The sequence below is a fragment of the Calliphora vicina genome, chromosome 1 (assembly GCF_958450345.1).
Source record: "Calliphora vicina chromosome 1, idCalVici1.1, whole genome shotgun sequence".
Classification (NCBI taxonomy): Eukaryota; Metazoa; Arthropoda; class Insecta; order Diptera; family Calliphoridae; genus Calliphora; species Calliphora vicina.
The window spans coordinates 65075946-65103364 of record NC_088780.1 but is presented as its reverse complement, the minus strand read 5'-3'; the positions used below and the strand labels follow the sequence as shown (position 1 = coordinate 65103364).

The 27419-nt window shown below is 35.3% G+C and overlaps 1 protein-coding gene across 3 annotated transcripts in view; it reads right to left on the bottom strand.

Moving 5' to 3' along the window:
• Positions 1–18297: 18297 nt before the first annotated feature.
• Positions 18298–27419, bottom strand: part of CkIIalpha (casein kinase II subunit alpha) — a 31328-nt gene continuing 22206 nt past the window's right edge. For all 3 annotated transcript variants that reach the window (XM_065514942.1, XM_065514943.1, XM_065514941.1), the window contains one exon: positions 18298–20533. In XM_065514942.1, coding sequence (XP_065371014.1) covers positions 19420–20430 — 1011 coding nt within the window. In that variant the 5' untranslated portion in view covers positions 20431–20533 and the 3' untranslated portion in view covers positions 18298–19419. The remainder of the gene's footprint in view (positions 20534–27419) is intronic.

Genomic DNA, 27419 nt, shown 5'->3' with positions numbered 1-27419 from the left:
TACCGATAGCAGACGCTGAAAAAAGTCTACCGCGTAAAACAAGAGTCGTTCTGGCACAACTAAGATCAGGATGGAGCAACAGGCTTAATGCCTTCTGGTCCCACATAGACCGTGCCGTCCTCAACTTATGTCCAGCATGTTGTCAGGGTCCCCATGATACGCTCCACATTTTCAACTGTCCAGCCAGCCATACTTCACTACGTTCAGTAGATTTATGGACCCACCCAGCAGAAGTAGCACAATTCCTTGGACTTGATCTTGCAGAACCTCCAGAATAAATATTGTAAAATTGTTGAAGCTGCTAGCTACAACAACAACATACCTCAAAAAATAAAACTTCTATTTTATTGCACTAAAATTCTTTCATAGTTTTTTCAACTTCATAGTTTTTTTTCATATTTTTCTAAGTCAGTGACTATATGCGGCGAAATATTTCCATATATGTGGCGGAAATATTTTATAAATAAACATTTTCGCTTTAAACATTTTCAACTTTGCACAATTTCGTATTTTACATTTTTCAACTTCGTACATTTAGCATCTTTAGCATCCATATTTACATTGTTTGAATTTTTCACTGCGCATATCGTTTAGTTTATGGTTTTCACGCTGCAATTTGTTTGCATGTATGATGTTTTTGTAGTAAATTTTTTGTACATTATACACAAGCAATTTCATTTGTTTTTGCTAACCAAAAATATACATATATTTATGCAGCAAATGTTTTAAAAATTAAAAATTTTCATTTTGTCTTCTAGCTGCAACGTAAAATATTTTGTAAGGCAAAATATTTTGTAAGGCAAAATATTTTTGGAAAAACTGCGACAAATATTTCTACCATGAAGCTTGTGCATATATGGAATTTGTAACTCGTCACCCTTAGACCCCTTTCACACTAGGCAATTTAGTTGCGCAAGTCTCTTGCCCAACAACAAAACAGCATGTAAAATTTTCTTCTCCTTAACCCGACATTACCTCGGGCATCTACAAACACAAGAGACTAGCGCAACTAAATTGCCTAGTGTGAAAGGGGTCTTATTATGGTTGTCGTCAAAGAATAATTACAAGAAGTGAAACGCTGTCAAAAAAAAACCTAACTGGCCTACCTAAACAAAAGCGTAAGACGGAACGTTTTTTTGCGCTTAGCTTTAACGCTGAAATGCCATACCTAAACAACAGCGGCAACGATACGTCAAACAATAAAAACAGCGTTATCAACAAAATAAATATAACAACCCTGATTAGACAATAACCATATTTCTGATAATATAAAATATATAAATATAAAAGAAAATAATATATGTATGTATGTATACTATTTTAAATATTTACACATACCTCCATTTTCTAATAACAAATATACATATATTTTTTTCGCTTATTTGTTTTTCCTTTTGTATGTATATGTTTACATTTATTGTGTTTTGCAACTAACTTCACTATTAAACGTGCTGTCAAAATTGGATTTTCCAATTGCAAAGCGTTGCCGCCGCGTTATTTAGGTATGCTACAGCCCCCGAGAAGATAACAAACTCTGGCCAACAAACTTTTTTGGTTTTACTCATTTTTAAGAGAGTAAATAAAAAATTCTCTCTGAGAATAATTTGCAGCAGAGAAAATTGAGTGTTTTCTGCTTTACAAACCGAATTTTAAGTGCTGCCAAGTTTAAATACACGAATTTACTACTTAATTTATATAAAAGTCAATTAACAGTGAATGCCTGTTCTTCTTCATTTTTGTGCATGGGAGAGGATTTTCGGCCTCTAACAAACTTTTATTCATTTTCTAACAAACTTTAGTCACTTCAACTAAATTTTTGATTTATTTAAAAATTTATTTAAAATGATAATAAAAAATGAAATAAATTACATTTTTAATTTATAAATTAAACAAAATTTTATGTTAAAAAACACTCATGTTATGTATGCTTCAAAAGCAAATAATAACGTTTATACAAAAAAATCACTCAAACCACTTTTTAGCCTATTGTTTAAAAATGGTATTTGTGCCAAAATTTAGAAAACGGGGCGTGATAGAGGAAGGTCTTGGCTACATTCCCCAATACCAAGTTTTTTCCTGTACGGATAGGTGTTCGAACAAATTTTTTGAAAAATCACTCAAACTATTTGGGGACATATAGGGCAAAAATGGTTATTTGTGCCAAAATTTGGAGAATCAAAAAAAAATATCAGGAAAGAGACGAAGGGGAAAAATTATTTAAAAAAATCGCGCTATTTTTTTAAATAATTTTTAATTTTTTTGCAATATTTAAAATGTATAACTATTTCGTGAAGCACCACCTTCACTCATCAGTGCCCAAGAGTTATGTAGTTCTGTGTTTTTGGGACCCACACAGAATGTTAAATAATCTTCCTTTTTATGGGCGAACTGCTGGGCTTTAAATATGTTTTTAAAAGGAGATTATAATTACAATCACATATATGAGTGATTATAATTGTAGGGAATTGGGGAAAAAGAAATAAATAAAAAGAGTTTTGAGTATTTAGTTTTCTTTTTAATTGGGTTTTATTTATTTTCTTGTTAGAACATATTCACCTTTTTTTGGTGTTTTCAGAGCTGGTTTACAATTTATGTTTAATTAATTTAGGTAAGTATTTTAAGGTAAGTATTTTATGGTAGGTATTTTATGGTAAGTATTATTTTAAACAAATTTTATTTTAAGTAAAAGGTAAGTTTAAGTTTACGAAAAAGGTAAGTTTAATCTTGTTGGGTCTGTTGCCAAGCCAAAATTGATATATAATATGACCAAATCCATTGTGAGCCTAGTACTGTATTTAAGTTTTTAAATTTTCAGTTTTTTTACTAAAGTGATGATATCTCGAAAATTATATATCAAATGAAAGCCTGAAATGTTCTCTGCAAAAATGTATGTAACATAAATTGTGGTTATATTGGTTAATTTTCGAGATAACAACACTTTAGTAAAAAAACTATTAATGAAAAAACATAAAAACAGTTATTGGCTCACAATGTATTAATATATTCGGAAATATTATATATCACTCGAAAGGCCTTTCCGAAAGCTTTAAAATGATACCTATATTAACTACATTCCCTTTCATATAACAAAGTCATGTAAAATGTTTGGTTAATTGTTTACAAAAATATGTATTTTTTTAATTTATTAATTTTTAACCTCATATAACTGCGTGATTTAAAGGGTTAGGATTATAAATTATATATCAAATGAAAGCTTGGAAGGTTGTCTACAGAAAGTTATATAACAGAAATATTCATTATATTTTTTAATTTTCGAGATAACAACACTTTTGTAAAACAAACTCTTAATGAAAAAACATAAATACAGTTATTGGCTCACAATGATATTATATATCAGTCGAAAGACCTCTCCGAGCACATTCAAATGATTCCTAAATTAACTAAATTTTCAACTAAACTAAGTTTGTTGGCGAGGGGTTGAAGAGGCAGAGTGTGTAGTACACGACCATCTGTACTAGACATTTTTTGTATCTCTTTTCCACTTTTCGCAATTTTCATGTTGTTGCTTCATATCATTTTTCTCACATCAATGTTTAAATGCATTTGACAAAGCAAATATTCATACGCATCAACAACGAAAAAATTAAACGACAAATTTCTGTCTGTCTATTAATTTCGCGGTTGTAAAAGGTTTAGGCAAGTTCAAAAGAGAATGAGAAAAATGTCTGCCTTTCAATTTCTGCATTGTAAAAGGGAACTAACATAATCATTATATTGATTAATTTTAGTAAATAAACTCAAAATTTAAAAATTTAAATAGTCCTAGACTCACAATGGGTTAATGAATTTAGTCATATTATATATCAATCGAATGCCCTTTCCGTTTCAGTTTCAATTGATATCTATATTGTCCAGAAGTATTATCCAGTACAGTAGATATTTACAAATATATATCAAAACTTTAAAGGTGTATAACTCGTAAACCTTAAGAGAGCAGACAATTTTTTTACATTTAGTCTTTCATAGGCCTTCAAAACTAATTTTTTTTTCAAAATTCAAGCTGTTTCTTTCGCAGGTCTTGACTTATACCCATTTTTTAATTTTTTTACTAACTAAATGGGTTCTAAAAAATTGTGCTTAACAAAACGTACAACACTAGTATAAAACGAAAAAAATATTTAATTTCAATGTGTAGGGGAGAGGGGGGCACGTTTGAACAGGGGCACCTTTGAACAATGTTAATAAAATCTCAGTTAACAATTTTTTCCGACCCTTAACCGAGTTTTTCACATGACAACCTCGTTTTCTAGAAACGTCAACAACGTTCGCTAGTTTTTTCAGTCGTCGAACGCATTTAGTTGGGCATAGACTAACATAGACCCGAATCAGCTGTTTTTAGCAATATGGCGGAGGCAAACAAAAAAAATTTACGAAAAATTAACAAAAGAAAATGTATAATAAACCACGGTAGATTTAAAAGAGGGACAAACATATAAATTTATCTTTCTATATCTCGTCTCACACACTCATCGATTTTTTACTACATTTTATTTTTTCTCTCGCTCTAAGATCTCCCTTAATGGTGGAATTGAAAAAATGGTAAACAAAAAATGTAAACAAAACCATACGGTTCGATATTACTATTTTGACAGCTGTCAATGGTTTCTTATCTGGGTATCTGTGTAGTTGGGTGTCCATGTTTTTGCAGTAAATTTAGTAAATTTTTTTTATTTGTTTGTAAGAGTTTTTTCTTTCGTGAAATAAATTTATTGGCCCATAATCATAGTCAAAAATAAAGTACATTTTAAGAGAATTAAACTCGACTTTACTTAAGAGTGGACTTTAGGTCTATCATAGACAAGTTAAAGTATACTTCTGACGCTGAAGTCGACTCTAAATATAAAACTAGCTAAAGTTGTTTTTAACTCGTTTAATAACAGCATCAGCTGTTCTTCGCCGAGTAAAAAAGTTCGTCACAAAGTAAAAAATGTTTAAGTTACAAGATATTGGTAGAGATTTTGCAACAGTTATCAATAAAATTAGTACCAAAATATCGTAATTATGATATTAATCTTATCTTATCCATTTTTACACAACAAACTACTTTCTTTCTTTAGATGTCCCGGTTACTTTTATTGTTTACGTTTTTATGATTTTTTTTTAATTTTGTATGTCAGCTGTTCAGCGTTGCCACTTGTCTGTTTTTTGTTGTATATTGTATGAAAACATTTTCTACATTTGCGATGGCACCCAGTTAAAGTCGGTTCAATTTAAAACATACTTTTATTTTGACTATGGTTGCAAATTAATAAAAAGCAGGTTTTTATTTTAAAGTTGTTTTTAAAAAGAACAGACTTTAGTGTTTGACTATGATTAATTGAAAAAAACTTTTTTTAAAAAAAATTAAAAAACAATTTCGAAAAAAAAAAAATTTGAAAAACAATTAAAAAAAATTAAATTTTGTTTACCTAAACATATTTAAAAAAATTTATTTTAAATTATAATTTGGTTAAGGGTATATAAGATTCGGCACAGCCGAATATAGCTCTATTACTTGTTTAATTTTATTTTGTTTCACGTTATAGGGAATGTATAATTGAGAACATACTTTATAATAATTGTACCTTGCTAATTCTACAATGGTTTTAATTAAACTTGACTTGGAAAAAACTCTCTCGCTGATTGTACATAGATGTTGGAGAAATCGAAAGTAAAGCATGATAAACAATATCCAATCAACCCTATCGCGAGTCAATATTTCACATGAAATATATTCCCTTTTCCCATTTTTCGTTCATGCACTTTGTTCACGTGGAAAATTCCCCATGTTGTGAAATATTTAGATGGAATTTTGTAAAGAATAAACAGCTGTTTCGAACAAAATCAACTATTGTGAATGAAAAGTTCATGGGAATATTACGATAGCAATTTTCCCTTCGAAGGAAATGTATATTTCATGGGAACATAAATTTCACATGTTTTTTACGATAGGGGTGAATATTTCACATGAAATATGTTCCCTTTTCCCATTTTTCGTTCATGCACTTTGTTCACGTGAAAAAATTCCCCATGTTGTGAAATATTTATATGGAATTTTGTAAACAATAAACAGCTGTTACGAACAAAATCAACTATTGTGAATGAAAAGTTCATGGGAATATCACGATAGCAATTTTCCTTTCGAGGGAAATTGATATTTCATGGGAACATAAATTTCACATGTTTTTTTCGATAGGGGTGAATATCTCAGACATTTTTTTAGTTTTTTCTAAGCATGGACTTTTTAGATTTTTAATCTTTTAATAATTTCGATAAGTTCTGATAAAATACTCGTTTCAGTAATATCTCCTTCAACAAATACATGTAAATTAAATATGTCAGTTGTTATGTTTCTTGGATGTTCGAAAAATATGTAATTTTACCTTGACATTTGTATTTGAATTACAAAAAATATTGTTACGAAATTGTACTTGAATTCAAATATAACGATTTTAAGGGCTGGTTTAAAAGTAGCATAATGCTTTCAAATAACAGTGCTGTAATGGCATATCTGTGGGCATTGTTAAATAAAAGCTTTCAGTTGATTTGATCGTAAGTTGGCAACGCTGTATTCGAATATTCAGTTAAAGAACATTGTAGAAAGTACACCACAGATAGCGTATGATCTAGAATATTCGAACTTTGACAGTTAAAGAGCTTTCTAGATGGTAATGCAGTGTTATAAATAGTGGCAGAGGTTGCAGTCTTGAGTGAGTTTATCAGAGACGCTTTTCGAATAAACATCATCTGAGTGCCTTAAAGTGTGTTGTGTTTTTCAAGTAAATTCGTGTACATTATAAATTGTGTCTGTAATTCTGAGAATTTATAAACCTGTATAAAAAACATTGAGTGGCTATTTAATTCTGTGGTTGTTGTACATTTTAAATAAATAAAGAGTTGTTACAATTTTTAAACTACTAAACGGCTTTCATTTGCAATCAAAAGTATCCGGTTTATTTAAAGGAAATAAACCAGCGTTTTGAAAAGGTTAAAACGTAACAATTGGTGTCAGAAGTGGGATTGCAAATTAATAAGCATGAAGTTTGAGGAACTAAAAGTTGAACAACTCAAGAAAGAATTGCCTCTGCGATGGGTAGTCATCTTGACGCGATGCAGAGGCTTAAGTGCAAGGAGCCATGGGGCCGTGCTGGCAGGTACAACCATACCAGAGGGGCTCATGGTGAGCACGAACTAAGAACTACCCTTCCCCTTGTCAAGTAGCGTCTGTATATCCCTATGGGGCGGCTACTTGACGGTACTGTCAGAAGGTTTTCCCTTTCAATGAGATTGGGGCCTTCTTGACAGTATATGTCCGCTTTTCTGGACCCTTTGGGTCCTCTGTCCCTTTCCCATACAGAGTCCGAAATCCACCAGCGTCTGTTCCCATATTGGGCTGCTTGGTGGTCTGTTTGACCCCAGTGGGGCGGCAGTTTTTCACCTGGCAGCTAGGTATAAAATGCACTTTTTACGTCGGTCCGTCCGATAAATGGAAAAAGACAAACAGTGCCCTATGTATCCGGTCGGCGGCCTCATAATCTCCGGAGACCCTATTCCCGCGGCGGCGATTTCAGGTCGCGGTGAATCGAGAGCTACTGAGATCCAGGTTAGTTCGGTGGCGACACCGGGCCGAGCTAATCTGCTAGCTACTGGCGCTCAACAACAAGCAGGAGGAGTTTTAGGAAAACCTAAAACATCTGAATGCGCAAAGACTGCATCCTCTAAAAAAGGATGCAAGAGTAAAAGCAGCGAGGTGCCTCTGAATTTCAACCCAAGCACCTCGAAAGCTGCCTTGGACCGTACCGACAGAGGATCGGTAAAAACCCCTGTTTTGGGAGCTGCTAGCTTGAAAACTCAGGCTGTAGCTAACCCAGTGCCGATCGTGAGCAAGGGTGCTGCGAACAAGATTTCGGGTACCCAAGCTACACCTCTCCCTGCCAGTAAAGGAACTAAGTTTTCGGGTTCCCAAGCTGTGCCTCCTGCCCAACAGGGCGACAACAACCCCACAAGGCACGTAACACCAGCCAGAAGGGCTTTTTTGAGACGGCGAGCCGCCGAAAAAATTATCGACCGGTTAGGCAACAAACCTGCCGAGTCACTCTCGTCCGATGATTTATCATCACTCAACTGGGCAAGGAACATCCTAGCTGACCTGCAGAATCCTCCTCATGCGTCTAAGGACGCGCCTAAACGGCAACGTTCCGAGGAGGAGGCGCAATCGCAGAGCCAGCAGCCCGCGACGAAACGTCCCAATTCTCACCGATCGTTTGACAAATCCTTCAGCGAGGTGGCCAAAGGTCATCTTGTTCGGGCTGTCATCGATCGGAGTGACTCTGACTGCTCTATATCCCATGCAAATTGGGATATGGTGCGCAGAAAACTGATGGGAGTGTTCTGGCGAGTTCTCAAAGAGAACCCGGGACCCCCCCCCCCCCTCAGTGTGATGATGCCGGTTGGTATCGCGGTCGGGTTAAACTAATGGCTTGTTCAAACGAGCGATCTGCCATGCTTTTTAAGCAGGCTGTCGCTCTGTTGGACGGCCTTTGGGAAGGAGCTAGACTGGATGTGGTCTCTGTTGACGAGATACCACGCCGGCCTAGATCCACAGCCCGAGTTCCCGACGAACCGGCGAAACCGGAGGAAATCCTGGAGCTCCTTCGGATCGGAAATCCTGACATCCCTACACATGATTGGATGGTTGCCAGGGTCTCCGAATCTGAAGGGGGATACAGGAGGATCACGGTTATCATGAACCAGGAGTCCCTAGCGCCTCTTCGGAAAAATCTAGGAAAGGTCTACTACGGTTTCGAGTCGATCTTTCTTAGAGTTTACCGAGGAGACGATAGGGGTAAACTGGTTCAGGATGACATTGAACCTACCCCCGAGGACATGTCTTGCGATGAGACTACTAGTTCTGTCGCTCAAGAGGACACCCATTCCAACTCTGAAATGGTGGGTGAATTTTTTGGGCCATTGGACGATGTAGTTGACGAGGACGCCCTCTTGGACTCGAGTCCCTCGGACCAAGAAGACGTCAACGTCACAATCGTACAAAAACACGGAGATGGTGAAGGTAACTCAAATTAATCTTCACCACTCCAAAGCAGCTTCGGCTGCCCTGCTCCTCCGGATGTCCGAGAGAGGGGAGGAGCTAGCACTCATCCAAGAACCCTGGATCCATCGAGAAGGGGTTCGCGGACTAGGTGCCAAAGGCCATAAGCTACTATACATGAAAGGCTCAGGTAACATTAGATCATGTATAGTAGCTAGCAACAAACTCAATATCTTCATTCTTTCTGATTACAGCGATGAAGATACTGTGGTAGCGGCCTGGGAAACTGGTGTAGGAACTATACTAGTTATCTCAAGCTACATGGCACATGACCACAGCGAACCACCACCAAACAGCAAGGTTCGCGACATAATTGAAAGGGCAAGAGTTGAGAATCTGCCGGTTATTATTGGAGCTGATGCCAATGCACATCATATTGTATGGGGCAGCTCGGATACCAACGCAAGGGGTGAGTCAATTTTCGAATTCATTCTTTGTAATAACATAGACATAGTCAACACTGGTTCAGAACCAACCTTTGTAGTTACTAACAGAAGGGAGGTTCTTGATTTAACGCTAGTTAGTTCTAAGCACTCAGATCTTATCAGTGGATGGAGAGTTTCGAATGACTGTTCATTCTCTGATCATATGTACATAGACTTTGTTATTGAAGTTCGTGAAAAGGGGGCTATGCCCATCCGAAACATGAGAAGGACTGATTGGGTTGGGCAACATGCTATTCTCTCTCGCCTTCTCCCTGACCCTCCGATCATTAGTGATCGGAATGATATTGAAATTGCGGTCAACAATTTGACTAATGCGTTTGACAGAGCGATATCAGATTCATGCAGACCTAGTATCTGCAGAGGTAGGAAAAAACCCCCTTGGTGGACTTCCGAGATAGCGAACACTCGTAGAGTGTCGCAAACTTTTCAATGAGGCCAAGAGACTGGGCAACTGGTCTGTTTACAAGTCCTCTGTGAATAAATTCAAGAACCTGGTTAGGAACGCGAAGCGCAAATCCTGGAGGTCCTTCTGTAGCGGCGTGGAAGGTTCCTCTGAGACGAGTCGCTTGCGCAGGATCTTGTCATCTTCGGCCGCTGTCCCGAGTTATATTCAGAAATCGAGCGACAGCTGGACTACTAGCGGAAAGGAAACCCTAGAGGTTTTGATGGACGCTCATTTCCCTGGCAGTGTTCCCCTATCTGAGGATAACACTGCGATATCTTATACTGGGCCTTTTGAAGTCACAATTCTCATAAATGAGGAGAGACTAAAATGGGCCCTGCGTAGCTTTGACCCATATAAATCTCCGGGTCCTGATGGCATCATTCCGGCGGATCTGCAACGGAATGAGGATTTAATTATTCCCTGGTTGACTTGTATATACTCGGCCTGCTTGGCTTGGTCATATATTCCGGAGTCGTGGACCAGATGTACTGTGGCCTTAATTCCCAAGGGAGGGAAGGCATCTCATACTAGACCCAAGGATTTTAGGCCTATTAGCCTATCGTCCTTCCTCTTGAAAACTATGGAAAGGTTGATTGATCTACACCTTCGTTCATCGATTAACCCGAACCGACTATCCTTGTCTCAACATGCCTATATGAAGGGTAGATCTGTTGAGACTGCTTTACATTCGCTTGTGGGATTCGTAGAAAAATCACTCGAGCATAAGGAATATGCATTGGTGGCCTTCTTGGATATTGAGGGGGCCTTTAACAATGTGACGCCAGAGACGATCCTTTCGGCTCTAGGCGGTCTGGATATAGATCAATCTATTATCTGCTTCATAGGTAGACTTCTGACTAATAGAGTCATTATCTCTTCTATGGGAACTGCTACTATTTTTAGATTAGCGAACCGGGGCACTCCACAGGGAGGGGTTTTATCTCCACTCTTGTGGAATCTTGCCATCAATATGTTACTCATGAAATTAGATTCCATGATGTGCAAAACTGTTGCATATGCTGATGATGTTGCCGTAGCTGTTTCTGGGAAACACTTGGACACATTATCACAATGCCTGCAAACTTCACTAAGTACACTCAGCCAGTGGAGCACTGCAAGTGGACTAGGTGTGAACCCTGGGAAAACGGAGCTTGTGCTGTTCTCCAGAAGGTACAAAATCCCTCCGTTCCCATTACCGCGCCTTAACGGTGTGGAACTTAAACTCTCGGATAGTGCTAAGTATCTGGGAATTATACTAGACTCTAAGCTATCCTGGAGCCTTAATATTCATGCGAGAGCGTCCAAGGCGGCTGTCGCTATCTATGCCTGCAGAAGGGCCATTGGGAGTACCTGGGGAATAAGCCCTAGGAATGCGAAATGGCTTTTCGATATGGTGGTTAAGCCCATACTAATGTATGGAGCACTAGTTTGGTGGAAGGCTCTAAGTAAATCCACCTACTGTGGGATAATTGAGAGAATCCTGCGAATATCCGCACTAATGATCACGGGTGCGCTACGCAGTACTCCGTCTCGTGCTCTGTTTGTAATGATGCACTGGCTACCGGCTGATCTGATGGCAAAACAATTGGCCATAAATTCGGTGGTTAGGTTAAGTACTGTTGGAGCATGGAGGTCTAGTTGTACTGGCCATGCGTCTATTTTGGGCAGTATATCTTATCTCCCTGCTAATATTGACTACTGCACTCCCTTACCCTTTATTGACAGACGCTTCTCTGTGTCATTGACGGGTGGGTCTCATTCTTCCATGGACACGTTTGTCATATACACAGATGGCTCTAAGTCTGCGGATGGGGTGGGTGGAGGCTTCTATATTCCCCATCTTCAGAAGAGGGTGTGTTTCAGGCTACATGATCATTGTAGTGTAATTCAAGCTGAGATTTCAGCGATCAAAAGGGCGGTACACTGGATGAAGTACTATAGGCTATTTGGTGTGAATATCCGAATCTGTACCGACAGTAAGCCTGCAATTAAATCCCTATCTGGCGTCTACTCGACATCCAGATTGGTATATGAATGCCGGGTATCTCTTAATGAGATGGCGAGACATTCTAACCTGGAGTTATTCTGGGTGCCTGGTCACTCTGGTGTACCTGGCAATGCTATTGCGGATGAACTGGCCAAAAGAGGCTCTCGTCTACAAATTGACGAGATCGATAACTTGGTCGGTTCACCGCTGTCTTGCTGTAAGTCAATCATACAGCGTAAATTATTTGAGTCTGCTCAACTTAGATGGTCTAACTCGACAAACTGCACGATATCGAGACTCACCTGGCCCGTTTATGACCATCGTAGGTCAATGTCCCTGACGGGGCTACCTCGGGCTAGGCTTCGAGCTCTGATGTCAGTGCTCACGGGGCATTGCTTGATAGGTGAGCATGCTAGGAGAATGAATACTCCATATAATGACTTCTGTAGAAGTTGCCATGATGAAGACGAGAATGAGACGATTGAACATCTCCTCTGTCTTTGCCCTGCCTTAGCAGGGGTGCGGACTGCGACAATAGGTAGTCCATTTTTGCACGGCCTAGCGGATCTATCTACTCTGGATATCAGGAGGATGGATTCGTTCATTCGTGCGTCAGGTTGGTTCGGCATTGAACCCAGTTCTGACATGTGAAGAATCTCTTGAGGTCCTGAGCATGATCTTTAGGATAACACAAAGGGACCAATTTCATGGACCCAAGTGAGCTGGCTGATAACTAGCTGCCTTCATAACCTAACCTAACCTAAGAAAGAATTGAGTAAGTTGGTGCTACCAACAGAATGTAATAAGGCGGAATTGCAGAAGAGGCTCACAGATGAACTCAAGCGGCGTGATATTGATATTGGAACTTACGAGTTCGAGTATAAGGAAGAAATGGAAGTTTCTACACGTTCAGCAACAAGCAGCATGGATTTAAGCACAATGTTTGCTGCTATGATGGAAAAATTCAAAGAAACAAATGAAACTTCTAAAGTAAACAACGAGAAACTTCTTGCTGAAGTTAAAGAAGAAAATAAAATAATGGAAATGAAATTTGAAGAAACTTCTAGAGCCACAGACGAGAAGCTTCGACAAATATCGGAAGATATAAACAGCAGAGTGGATGGCATTGAGAAAAAGGTGTCCGACTTAGAAAGCTGTTTAGAAATACAAGCCATAGACGTCAATAAAAAACTCTCCGACTTAGAGATTGGTGTCGACAATAAACTGCACGATCTGCAAATAAAAGTTAATAATCTTCAATGCCAAGATGGACCGGTTCGAGTTATTTCAGAAGCATCTAGCAGAATAAAGGCCCCTAGTTTTGATGGCATCACACCATTTAATGTTTTCAAGTTCCAGTTCGATACAGTTGCCATTAGAAACATGTGGAACAATGAAGAAAAAGCTATAGAATTGATATTGGCCTTAAAAGGGAATGCCGCAGTAGTTCTTGAAAGCGTGCCAGCAAGCAACAGAAATTGTTATGATGACATAATGGAGGCGCTACAACGTAAGTACGGTGGCGAACATAAAAAAGAATTATACCGAATGGAATTGCGTGGCAGAGTGCGGAAGGCTAATGAGACACTACAAGATTTTGCGTTGGAAATCGAGCTTTTGCTACAGCTCACTTATCCATGGGAAAACAATCTATTTTTGGACCATATCAAGATAGAGACATTTGTGAATGGTATTCGCGATCCAGAGATAAAATATGCGGTATGTGCCACACCAAAGTCAACATTCTTTGAAACCGTCTCATTCGCGCTGGTATAAGAAACAGCAAAGATAATTTCAAAGCCCCAGGTGTGTTATGTGCGGAAGATCGAGGTTGTCGCTGAAAATGATAGAAGTATGGTCAACGAATTAAAGGAATTAATAGAGACAGTTTTAAAGGTATTAAGTAAGAGACAAACTAAAGCCAAAATTAAATGTTATAACTGTGGAAAAATGGGTCACATTCAGCGAAAGTGCAGAGCACCAATAAAGCGAATCAGATATGTTTCAGCATCAAGAAATAACCAGCTGGCGAATTATCAAGCATTACAGGAGCCACCTTTAAAGCGAGCTTGCACTGAGGGACAGGATCTGACACCCACACCTGATGGCCCTACCATCTCCATATCAGTACTGCAGCAGGAAAATAACAATCTTACTGCTAGTGGGAACATCAACGGTCGGAAGCACATACTTACTATGGACACGGGAGCGTCGCAGTCTATCATAAGAACAGATTTAGTAAGGAAATCGATGGAACCAATTTACAATGTAAGTCTACGCACCGCTACTGGAGAGCCTGCCGCTGTCCATGGTAAAGTTAATGTGAAACTAACTATTGGTGGTATTAGCGTAAATCATGTCTTTGTTGTTGCCGATATTGTGGAAATAATCATTGGTGCAGACTTCATGATTAGTCACAGCATTACTTTGGATATGGGACAAAAAGTCATGAATTGGCAAAATGTTAAAATACCCCTTGACGTCGGATATGAGAGCAAGTCTCAAGTAAGAAAGTTAGTTTTTGTTGAGCACAAAAGGTTGCCACCGCAGTCAGAGGATTTGGTATGGGCCCGTGAGGAAGTGGAGGATTGTATAGACAATGGTTTGTTGGTGTTGGAACCAGCGGATGTGAGAAGTGGCCATGTAACAATGGAGGCCCTCGTTGAACAGTGCAACGACAGAATGGTTCCTGTTGGAGTGATAGGTCTGTCCCGCAGAGAAAAGAACATCAGGCCGGGTTCCAAGATGGGTGAAGGTGCTTCAGCAGAAAAAGAAATGCATGAACTCGTTCGGAGCCGAATTGAAATGATAAATGGCCAAATGAAAACCAGATATAGCTCACAACGTAATAAGGGTTTGTCATCCAAATTAAGGAATCACTGCAAAGGACCACATAGGGTGGTTAAGAAATTGGACGACATGGATTATAGAATACGGAAATGTGGAAGACCGATATCGGGAATTAAAGTTGAACATCTGAAACGTCTAGACGCCTATGGGAGAAGTGAATCTATGCCTATTCGGGACGAACAGGCTTAAGCGGGGGGCAGTGTTACGAAATTGTACTTGAATTCAAATATAACGATTTTAAGGGCTGATTTAAAAGTAGCATAATGCTTTCAAATAACAGTGCTGTAATGGCAGACTGTAACATATATGTGGGCATTGTTAAATAAAAGCTTTCAGTTGATTTGATCGTAAGTTGGCAACGCTGTATTCGAATATTCAGTTAAAGAACATTGTAGAAAGTACACCACAGATGGCGTATGATCTAGAATATTCGAACTTTGACAGTTAAAGAGCTTTCTAGATGGTAATGCAGTGTTATAAATAGTGGCAGAGGTTGCAGTCTTGAGTGAGTTTATCAGAGACGCTTTTCGAATAAACATCATCTGAGTGCCTTAAAGTGTGTTGTGTTTTTCAAGTAAATTCGTGTACATTATAAATTGTGTCTGTAATTCTGAAAATTTATAAACCTGTATAAAAAAACATTGAGTGGCTATTTAATTCTATGGTTGTTGTACATTTTAAATAAATAAAGAGTGGTTACAATTTTTAAACTACTAAACGGCTTTTATTTGCAATCAAAAGTATCCGGTTTATTTAAAGGAAATAAACCAGCGTTTTGAAAAAGTTAAAACGTAACAATATGTTAAAGTGCAAAAAAAAAAAATTTCGGTTAATCGACACAAATTAATCGGTTTATTTGTTATTTGAAAATCGTCAATTTTGAATTATTCGAACCTAGTTAACCGACCAAAATTAATCGGTTAACCGATTAACGGTTAATCGATTGAATACAGTATGTATATAATGAAATATTCGTTTGTTAAATATTTGTTGCAGTTTTGATTTAAAATTATGAAATATTTTGCAATTTTTTTACTAATATAGTAGTAATTTAAAACTCTGGTAAAGTGTATTGTTTGAATTACCTATTGGCATAGATAATAAAACTTAGTTTTTCATTTTCATATAAAAAGAAATTAGCCCTTTCAGACATTAATTAGAACTAGTATAGCCCGGTGCACTTCGCTACCCCTACCCTAGTAAAATTACAAAAATATGAATGGATTTCTGATAAAACCTTACTACATATAAAAATATTGAGAATCTCTCAATTACACTATTTTGGTATGGGAGATACCCCTCCACTGCTCTGATCCCACCCATTTTTAAACCTTTTATGTAAATATGAAGCTTTCCTTTATAAGGGAGGGGTAATTCCTACTAAGCCTAACTACAACAGGAATCAGGAATAAATTCATTTTTAGCTCACCTCAGTAGAATGGTAATAAATTGATTGATACAGAGTTTAAATACTTTTAGAATTATAGTTCTTAGGCAAAGTTTGAAGAACCTTGCAATTATTACTTTGTATGATAGTTGACTCACCTTCTTTTCCGACCCCTTCCATTTTGGTTCCCCAGATATTCGAAATCAATATTTACTCTGTATAGGAGGTGCTACGCCCTCTAATCTTATTCCGTCCAATCCCGAAAATTTTCAGTGAAACTATGCTAAATGATAAAAGAGCTATTTAGACAAAATTTTAAAAATCTCGCAATTATAGTTCACAAAATATTTAGAAATAACAATTTACATTGTATGGGAGGTGACTCACCATTTGTACCCGTACCATTTTTGATTAAACTTAATGTAGTGATAAGAAATTGATTCGTATGAAGTTTGAAAACCGTCACAATAATAGTTCTGCAAATATTATAAAATATGGGAGTTAGAAAATAAAAAAAACACCTTCAAAATATATTTTTTAATTGACTTTAAATTACTAAAGTCTTCTTCTTTGTTTTCTATAACAACTCTCACTTAAAACAGACCGAAAACTTACTGTTTAATTGTTTCTCTTATTTATTTACAACAACAAATTGGACAAACATGCATTGCTTTGTTTACATTTTAGCTTAAGGTTCACATGTACACGTTTTTGCATATGTGTTAGTAACATCTTTAAACGCTTATAACTCCTAAAAAACTGAACCGATTTCAATAAAATATATATTCTGCACATCTGTGAACAAATCCCTTTAAAATGGTATATTTTTTGTCCAAATTGAATGTATAATGTGAGCGTAAAAGGGGTCTAAAAAAATCGACTTGCCTATTAATATTATGATTAGTTGAGATGACAATTTCAGTGTAAGCTAATTTGAGGCTGCTAATTAAGAATATGAAGTCAAATTACAGGTAAATTGTCACACCTGCCTGCCAGGTGAGGTCAAATATTTTGGACGAATTTCCTTAAAGGACATGTATCTCAGAAATAATTTTTAAAAAACAAATTTAATTAATTGCAATTAATACACAAATAGATAAATTAATACTCAATTAATACTTATACGTTTTTTTGAGTTTAAATTAATGTAATTATCATTTTAAACTAGCACTGAATATTACTATGTCTAACAAATACTTATAGAACGCTAACGAACTTATGAAAATAACATAATTTAACAAAAACCAATGAAAAATTCGATGTTTAAATCACATATACTATATACAATCTAGTAAACACTCTTTTGATAACGCTATTAATTGTAAAAATATATCCATTTGCGTCAACGCTACATGACTTTAAAAAGAAAAACCCGAATGTCCAATATATTGGACAAAATGTCTGAAAAGGTGGGTTAACTATGCAAGCTTAGTTAATATAGCCTCGATTATTTTTTTGTGTGTATGATCGTTTCATTATTATACCCTTCACCTTCGTGAAAAGGTTTGTTATTCCGTTGGACCTACAATGGGTCAAAATTAGAAAAAAAATTTTAACCGGTATTTTTTTTCCACCAAAAGTTTTTTTTCGCTAAATATTAAAAAACAAAAAAAAAATTTAAATTTAAAAAAACAACTCACAAAATTTAAAAAAACACTTTTTCAATAATTTTTTAAAAAACTATAATTGCACTGTTTTTTATTTAACATTTGCTTCCAAAATAATATAAAAGTACTTCTGGGTTAATATTAAGCCGAATTATGAAAAAAAATCCCCGGTGTTTTTTTTTCCTTTTCTCATTATTCCTATTCAAATTTTATGTTAAAAAAAGAAAAGGGAAAAAACTCCAGCGGATTTTTTTCATAATTGGGCTGATTATGTATAACATCGATCTGCATAAGAATTGAATGATTATGTAAAACTATAATAAAAATTAACTAAAGTCACAGGATTTGAAACAGAGTGCTTCTTTGGATTATTTATTTTAAGATTAACACGTTTAAATGTACTTACGAGACAGGCGAAAATGAATGTCATACCAAAAGTTCGCAGTAACTATATAATACAAATTAGTTGTTTTATTGTTTTATTTTTTATTATTACGGTTTATTATCATTTTTATTATTATTATTATTTATTTTAAATAAGCATTTTGGTTTCTCTGTGAAAAGCCAAAATAGAGAAAAAATAAAAAAAGAAATATATATAAAAACAAAACAAAAAAACTGTTTATTTTTTTTTTTGAAAATTAAATTGTACAAATTTTGAATACAAGTATTTATAATTATGTATGTCGTATGCCTTAATGTTGTTTTTGTTTTATATATAACTAGAGGAGAATGAATGGAGTGGGAGTGGTGGAGGGAGGGTAAGGATAACCGTTTTTTATATGTACGTTGTACGTATATGATGTATAATGTTGTAGTTTTTGTTGTAACAAACAGTAGTTGTACAAATAAGTATATATGTATGTGGTTGTGTCTATATATCTATGTATGTAATAAATGTATTTGTATTTGAAAACAAGTATGTATGTAGGTATTAATTAATTAATTATTTTTGTTTGTTTGTGAGCGAAGAAGTTTCTAAACATAATTATGTTATAATAGTATTTAATTTTGATGATATATCTTTACACCATACATATGATAAGATAAGAGTTTAGAGGTGGATAATGATGCTGCTGATGATGATCTACAATCTAGATGAATTTGTTGTTCTTGAGGTGGTAAAAAAAAATACATTTTTGTTTTAAATGAATATACCACATTCCTTTCTTTTCCATATTTCTATTTAATTTGAATTTATTGTTGATTCTTTATTTTTTTTTTTTTGTATAAATATTATCAGTTAAATGGATTTTGTTTAAACGCAGTAACTGTCCTTAATTGCAATTCTTTATTGGTTTGATACAATACACATATGTACCACCATCATCTAACATAATTGGGTGTTTTTGTGTTTATGCGAATAGAATAGTTTGTATTGCCGTTAATTTCTTGTTACTTTTTGTTCTGTTTGTTTTATTGATGGTGTTTTTTTTTAATATATATGTAGTATAAATTTGAATTTAATTTGGTAATGATAAATTGTCTACAACTTGTTAATCCTTTTATCTGACTCTGTAATACGACATGATGATGACTGGCTTACACACTTCCACACTACATCCATCCTAGTTTCGGCTTTCTAATCCTATTGCTGATTATTCGACTTCATCTGGCCGTTAACAATGGGTGCGAAATACGGATGTGCCATGGCCTCACGGGCAGTAAGTCGTTCGACGTGATCGTAACGCAAAAGCTTGTCGAGAAAATCAAGGGCTTCTGGCGATACTAGATGCTGGTTGTCGGAGTGAACAAAACGTTCCCATCGCTTGCGAGAGTGTCTCTGCAAGATGTCATGGAATCGGGGATCCAATTCGATGTTGTACTTATCCAAATATGCGTAAAGCTCTTCAGTGCCCAGCACTTTGGCAATACGCACCAGCTGATCGTAATTATCGTGGCCGTGAAAGAATGGCTCTTTGCGGAAGATCATTGAGGCCAACATACAACCCAGCGACCACATATCTAGCGAGTAGTCGTACATCTGGTAGTCAACCAGTAACTCGGGTCCCTTAAAATAGCGTGAGGCAACACGGACATTGTACTCCTGCCCGGGGTGATAGAATTCAGCCAGACCCCAATCAATCAGCCGCAATTTGCGGTTTTCATGATCAATCATTACATTGTGAGGTTTTACGTCACGATGCATTATGCCCATGCTGTGACAGTAATCGAGTGCCTTTAACAACTCAAACAGGTAGTAACGAATTTCATAATCTGTAAGTGTTTGATACAACTGTTTAAAGTCTGTATTGTTGACGTGCTCGAAGATGAGGGCTGGAGTGCGAGAAACTGGATCCTTGACCACAGCTAGCAATGTAATAATGTTGGTGCCACCGCGTAAATTTTCCAAAATTTTAATTTCACGCTTAATCTTCTTCTTCTTGACAGGTTTCAATATCTTTACCACGCACTTTTCGTTGTTAGTAATGTTTATAGCTTCAAACACTTCGGAATATTTGCCACGTCCCAATTTGCGCACCAATTGATAATCATCCTGATTAGCCCAGTCGACAACATAGTTTTCGTAATCCCAATATTCATCCGGCTTATGTGCATTCACATCCGTATAAACGCGAGCGGCGCTCGGTAGGGTCATTGTTACAATATCGAATTCAAGCGATGAATATGTCCAGTTGTCCGATGCAGATGATGCTGTGGAAGAATGTTCCCAGAGGTTTGGATACTGTTGACAAATCGATCTGTAATGAGCATAAATTAGTAAGTATTTATATGTATGTCAGTAACTGTTTTTACAAAAATAAAGTTTTGAATATGTACTAACTAGTTAATAAGCTACGCACAGTGTGGTAGATCGCAAATCTAACTGGACACAATTAATAAATCACGTTGGGTTCACTTCTCACTTATGAATCATATAAAAAATGAGTTCAAATATAAAAACCAACTTTTTTTTCGCAATGTATTTTGGGAGTTTTTACTCATTCTTCAAAAATTTTCTTTCGTGAAAAAGTAGAAGTCATACTGGAAAAGTGAAAAAATTTATGGCGGTCGCAAGAATGCGCAAGATGTTTTTGATTTACCTTGAAGTGAACACTTGAAAGATTAACTCAAATATAGTTTTACACCGGAACAGCTTTAACTCTACTTGAAAAAAGGAAATATTTTATTTTTTCCAATTTCTGATCTTCTCACAAAAAATAGTTTTTTTTTATAGTTACAATGGAAATAATTAAATGAAAATTGTTGCATATTTCCTTGAAATAGAGCTTAATAATAATATAAAAAAGTTATGACAATAAAATCACCGTAGCCTTTTTAACCATAAAAAAGTCACACAAAAAATACAATTCTCTTTGAAATCTTAATGTACCTGTTGACAACAACTGACTTTAAAGCTTAGTTTTTCCTAATCGGAGCTAAAAACCAAAAAAACAAAACATGAATTACAGTTCCCTATTGTATTGAGAAGCTCATTAAATGATCAGAAGGAATGTTGCCAGACATTTATTTTTTAATTTTGTCCAGCTAGATTTGTGATTTACCACAGTGTGCAACGGTCCAAACAAGCAATATCATGTCTAAATAATTTACAAAATATGAAGAGTTTTTGCGACTGACTGACTGACCGACTTAAGAAACCTTAAACATAGAATAAAATTTAAATCTATAGAAACGTTACTGAAAAGAACGTAAGTTATAATAATCTTAACAAATGTATTTTGTTATTGACAGTCATTTTATATTTTATTCTCCAAATCTTCGTTCCAAGTTCTTTCCTACGCCTATGAACAGCAAAGTAACTCTATTGCACCATTGTTGTTAATGACAAATTTCTCTTGGCAGTTGTTTGATATACCGATAATAATAAGCAGTCTTATTAACAAAACTGACTCATATAGCAATTCCGTATTTTTTTTTGAGTCCATAGAGTAAAGAAATACTTATAATGAAAAACTAATTTTGGGTGCTCATTAATCATAAACCATCACTCAAACCAAGCCTAAAAAAGTGGTTTACTGAATTTCGTTGTGGCCGTACAAGCACGGAAGATACCGAACGTTCTGGACGCCCAGTTGTGGTCTCTACACCCGGTCGAACAATTGAAACGATCGGAGATTGGAAGTGCTAGTGATTGTGAAAGTAATAGGCATCTCAAAAACACATCTTTTCTAATATTTGCATTGCTGTTTCAAGATTTAAGTTCCATTTGAAACATATCGCTGGCTTAACATGCAAAGGCTCTAAGTCCATATTTTAAAATTTTAAGGGAGAGACAAAAAACATTCAAACATGTTTTTGCGTAAATATTTTTTAATTCTGTAAACGCAATTTTTTTGTATTTTTCTTTGTTTTCGATGTGCGTAAAAGTAAAATGATAACAAAAGTATTTGCCGTGATAAAAGGTTTTTTGGACTTAGAGCTTTTTCTATTGCTTAGTTTGTATTTTTTCTATGGACTTAGGTCTTTTTCTTAGAACTTGTCTTTCAATTCTTATTTACTAGTTTTTATATCTGGATTACTAAGTCATTAATATAGACAATATGGGTATCTAATGATAGAAATTTCAAAGTCCATTGCAACGATTTGTATAAGGCTATAGTATGTTGGACCTACAATGGGTCAAAATCAGGAAAAATATATTTTAACCCGAATTTTTTTTTCATCAAAAATTCTTTTTTTTTAATTTTTAAAAATTTAAAAAACTTTCAAAAAATTTTTCAAAAATTAAAAAAAAAATTTGGAAAAAAAACTTAAGAAGGATATATAAGATTCTGCACAGCCAAATATAGCTCTCCTACTTGTTTTTCACTAATAATTTAAAAAAAAACAATTTAGAAAAAAACAAGAGAGCTATATTCGGCTGTGCCGAATTTTATATACCCTTCAATAAAATATACTTTAATATAAATATATTTAGGTAAACAAAATTTAATTTTTTTTCCAGTTGTTTTTTCGAAATTGTTTTTTAAAATTTTTTTTTTTTAAATTTTAAATTTTTAATTTTTTTTTTAATTTTAAAACAATTTTTTTTTTTAATATTTTGTGAAAAAAAATTTTGGTGAAACAAAAAATTCGGCTTAAAAAATATTTTTTCCGATTTTGACCCATTGTAGGTCCAACTTACAATGGTCTTATATACGTCGTTGCACAGGTATTTGAAATATCTATCATTAGATATCCATATTGTCTATATTAATGATTTAGTAATCCAGTAATGGGTCAAAAATAGGTCAAAAATCGAGGTTTTTTCCTTATATCTCAGCCATTTGTGGACCGATTTTCTTGATTTTAAATAGCAACCGAGCCGGAAGACATTGATGTATCATTCGTGTATGTAAGTTATTTGGGGGCTTCAGAAAGTTGATTTCAACACACAGACGGACATGGCTATATCGACTCCGCTATCTATAACGATTCAGAATATATATACTTTGTGGGGTCGCTAATGAAAAATGTAGAAATTACAAACGGAATGACAAACTTATACAGTGACGGACAATACAATAGAATCACTACATATGAATTCGATTAAAGCGGTAAAACTACAAAATTTGATTTCAAAATTTAAAATTTGTTCATTATGTATTAATGCTCATAACGTAAACAATAAATAGAAAAAAATGAAATAAAAAAATAACACATTCTTATGTTAAAAACGATGTCAAATCTGAAAGACTAAGGCCATAATTTTGTAAATCACGTCACCAAAGTGATGTTTATGTGCAAAGCAAAAACAACATTTCACACATTTTAAAAATTTGTTTTTGTTTTGTGTACACAATTTTCAAATTATGAAAGGCAAATCAAGCTTGAATTTGTGTGCGTTTGTTTGGTTCACAATTTGTACATAAAACAAAAACAAATTTTTGAAATGTGTGAATTGTTGTTTTTGCTTTGCACATAAATATCACTTTGGTGACGTGATTTACAAAATTAGGGCCTAAATAAAATATGTGACATTCAAATAGAATCAATCAGTCTTAAAATGATTAAAAATAAAAAATTTTCATAAGAATTCGTTGTTTTCTTAATATTTTGTTGCATATCAATTATTTCTAATAACAGCATCAAATCTTTTGGGGATTGAATTTAACAAACTTTCGCATGTAGATCGGGAAATTGCATACCATATTTCCTGAATTTTCTGCCAAAGTTCTTCCTTGTTTTTCAATTGTTCAGGTACGAGTTTGTCTTTTACTATTTTCCATAGGATTTAAGTCTGGTTATTGAGACGGCCATTCCATAACATGAATTTTGTTATATAAAAACCATTTTTTGGCAAGACCTGACGTGTGCTTTGGGTCATTATCTTGCTGGAAGAGCCATTTTAAGGTCATATTCCATTCTGCATGTGGCTTTATAACATTCTCCAAAATATTTACATACAAGTGCTTATCCATATTTTCTTTAATCCAATAAATTGGACCAACGCAATACCAAGAAAAGCATTCCCATATAATAATATTTCCCCAACCATGTTTAAACGTTTTTGGTTTTTGCCATTTTTTGGACGTCTAACCCATGTCTTATCATCACTACCAATGTCTTATCATCACTACCAATTGTATATACCCTTGCCACTTATGGTGAAGGGTATTAAAATTTGGTAAAATTTTTTTTTTTTAAATTTTAAAAAACAATTTAGAAATTTTTTTTTTAAATTTTGTATACCTAAAAATTTTTAAAATTTGTATTTTAAAGTACAACATGGTGAAGAATATATAAGATTCGGCACAGCCGAATATACATACCTATAATACGTTTGTGTAGATGTTTGTAACGCCCAAAAATATTAGTCTAAACCAGTGATGTTCAAAAATAAAAATGAAAATGTATTGGTGAGAGAGCTACCCAGCAAACATAATGTCAAACACTTAAAATAATAACAAAATGAAGAAAGTTTAGATTTAGAATTTTTGTCAAATAAAACCAATTTATTAAATGAATATAATTTAAATTTTAAGGAAATGAAAAAATATACATTGTAAGTCCGAAATTCTCTTAAATTTTGTATTTATTTTTGACTTTGTTTTATTGTGTTCAATTGTAATTGAAACGCGTGTGTTTGCTATGCTTCAAACAAAAACAACCAACAACAATGCTTAATAAATTTCTGAAAAAAATTGCGATAGTCCGTCACATGTGGTTTCTACGCATTCTCAGCGATGAATGAACAAAAGTTTTTAAAAGAGCATAACAAATGTGTGTAAATTTTTCAAACAATTGTTGTATGGCGTGAACATCACTGGTCTAAACCCACCTTAAATTATACCGATAGACTCAGAATCACTTTATGAGTCTTGGTGTTTATTTTCCCAATTTTTACGTGATTATTAATATCTTAGTTGCGTGTTAAAAAATCTCGAGGATGGGGGACGACGCTGCGTCCCCTGTTGCTCACACATCATCACAGCCGGATTTCGAAAATTTCTTTCAATCGATTTTGATTACTGATTTTAGAAAGTCGCGTGGTAATGTGAAGAGGACAAATTCTAATCCTGATGTCTCGGCACCTTTGGCCAAGAACAACAAGGTGACCTCATTAAAATCTCATTTCATCCCTGACGGATTTAGATGACACTGTACCTCAGTTTTTGAGTAATTTGAAATCTAGATGCGCTGGAATGGATGTAGTTCCGGAGGTATCTGATGAAATTGAGGTTGTACCCAATGGACAATCTGGGGTATCTCAGGGTGACACTATAATTTATAGACAAAATTTTTACGATGAGTGTGATTTTTTAGTTTTGGTTGATTCCTCTAATGCTGACCCTGGCAATGAGAAGATTCGTAAAAGTTAATGGCAAAGTTCTCCTGTAGGTAGAACTTTGTATCGCATTAAGTTTGATTCTGCTGCTAATGCCAATGAATTGCTGGTAAGGATTTGAGTCAGATTGGTTTGAAGGCTTTTATTCCAGATACCTTTATTTATTCTTATGGGGTGATTCATGGCATTCCTTTGGAGTTGTCGGAAGATTATATTTGTGAGTCTGCAACTTCTGACGTTGATATTGTGTCTGCTAAGAGGTTTGTTAAAAAGGATAAGGACAGTGGTAAGGAAACGCCAACGTACTCTGTGAAGATTGGTTTTCGCTCAGGCAACATTCCGGAGCACATTATTTTGGATTTTTCTCATATTAAAGTTAATATTTACTATCCCCCACTCAGACAATGCCACACTTGTGGTCGCCTTGGTCACATATCTAAAGGTTGTCGTTCCAAGAAGAGATGTTTGAATTGTTCTAATGAAATTTGTGATGGCAATTGCATTAAGAAGTGACTTTTATGTGGAGGTCTATCTCATTCTAGCAGAGATAGGAAATTGTGTGCCAAATAGCGCGAGGCGGATGATATTTTGAAAATTATGACCATTAAACGCCTCTCCAGAACTGAGGTGATAAAATCATATTCGACTAATCAATTTGATATATTGAATGAATATGATGGGAATTTCCCATCCCTAACTCTACCCCTGTGAAGGATAGGGATCAGGAAGTTAATAGGATTCTTACCAGACAGAGGTATAATAGTGTTGTGTATGCGAAGCCTCCACCTCCTAGGCCTGTACCTATTTATGTACCTCTTCAACCTGTTGATACTGACCCTTCTATGCCGGTGATTTACAGGGAGAATAAAGCTAAGGTTTCGGATTTTGAGAAAATCTTTGCTGAATTCTCCTCTTGGATTTCTTTACCAAGGAGGGCAGTGGTTCCCACCTTCGTGTACTTAATGATTTCAACAATAAAATATCTAATGCTCTTTCTGATTTACTTACATACATCTGGTGATCCATCGTCTTCTCTTTCTAATTAATAATGAAGATTTTACAGCACAATGTCCAGAGTTTAAGTTCAAACAAGTCTTCCATTGAGTTTTATATCAACAATTATAACGTAGATGTTTGTTTATTTTCTGAGATTTTTAAAGTTGACGATTCAGATCCCAACTGTAAACTTTTGAATTACAATATTTTTTCCAAAACTCGTCCTGATAATTATGGCGGTTGTGCCATATGCGTCAGGAAATCTATACGTGCCAGAAGGATTGGTTTTTCAACAAATCTGGATGTGATTATTGTAAAAACCCTTAATTTGAACTAAAACTTTACTTTTGTATCGATCTACTTTCCACCCAGTCTATCCACTGGTACTTGTGCAGCTGAATTGTCCCGTTTATTATCTTTTCTTGAGGGCATGCGCAATGTTATAATGGGAGGAGATTTCAACGCTCGTCATTCCCTTTGGGGTGACAGGCTGGACTCTTCCCGAGGATGTTGTTTTAGAGACATTTTCAGTCGATCAGATTTTGTATGTTTGAATGATGGATCCATCACTTTTCTTCCTCATTTAGATAGCGACAGAGAGACTGTTTTAGATTTGACCTTTGCTAGACTATCTTCTCTATCAGTCCAATGGCGAACTTGTCCCATGTAGTCTGGCGGTTCCCATCATTTTCCTATTATCATTGAGATTGGTGCTGTTGCGGTTTCACAGACCAAATTTCTTTCTAAACGCAGACTCTTGCAGAATCTGTCGACAATAGAACTGGAACCAGATATGGATTGTATTATGAACTCCCTTAGGAATGAAATTTCTAATGCAACATTCAAGTCCGGTAAATTTG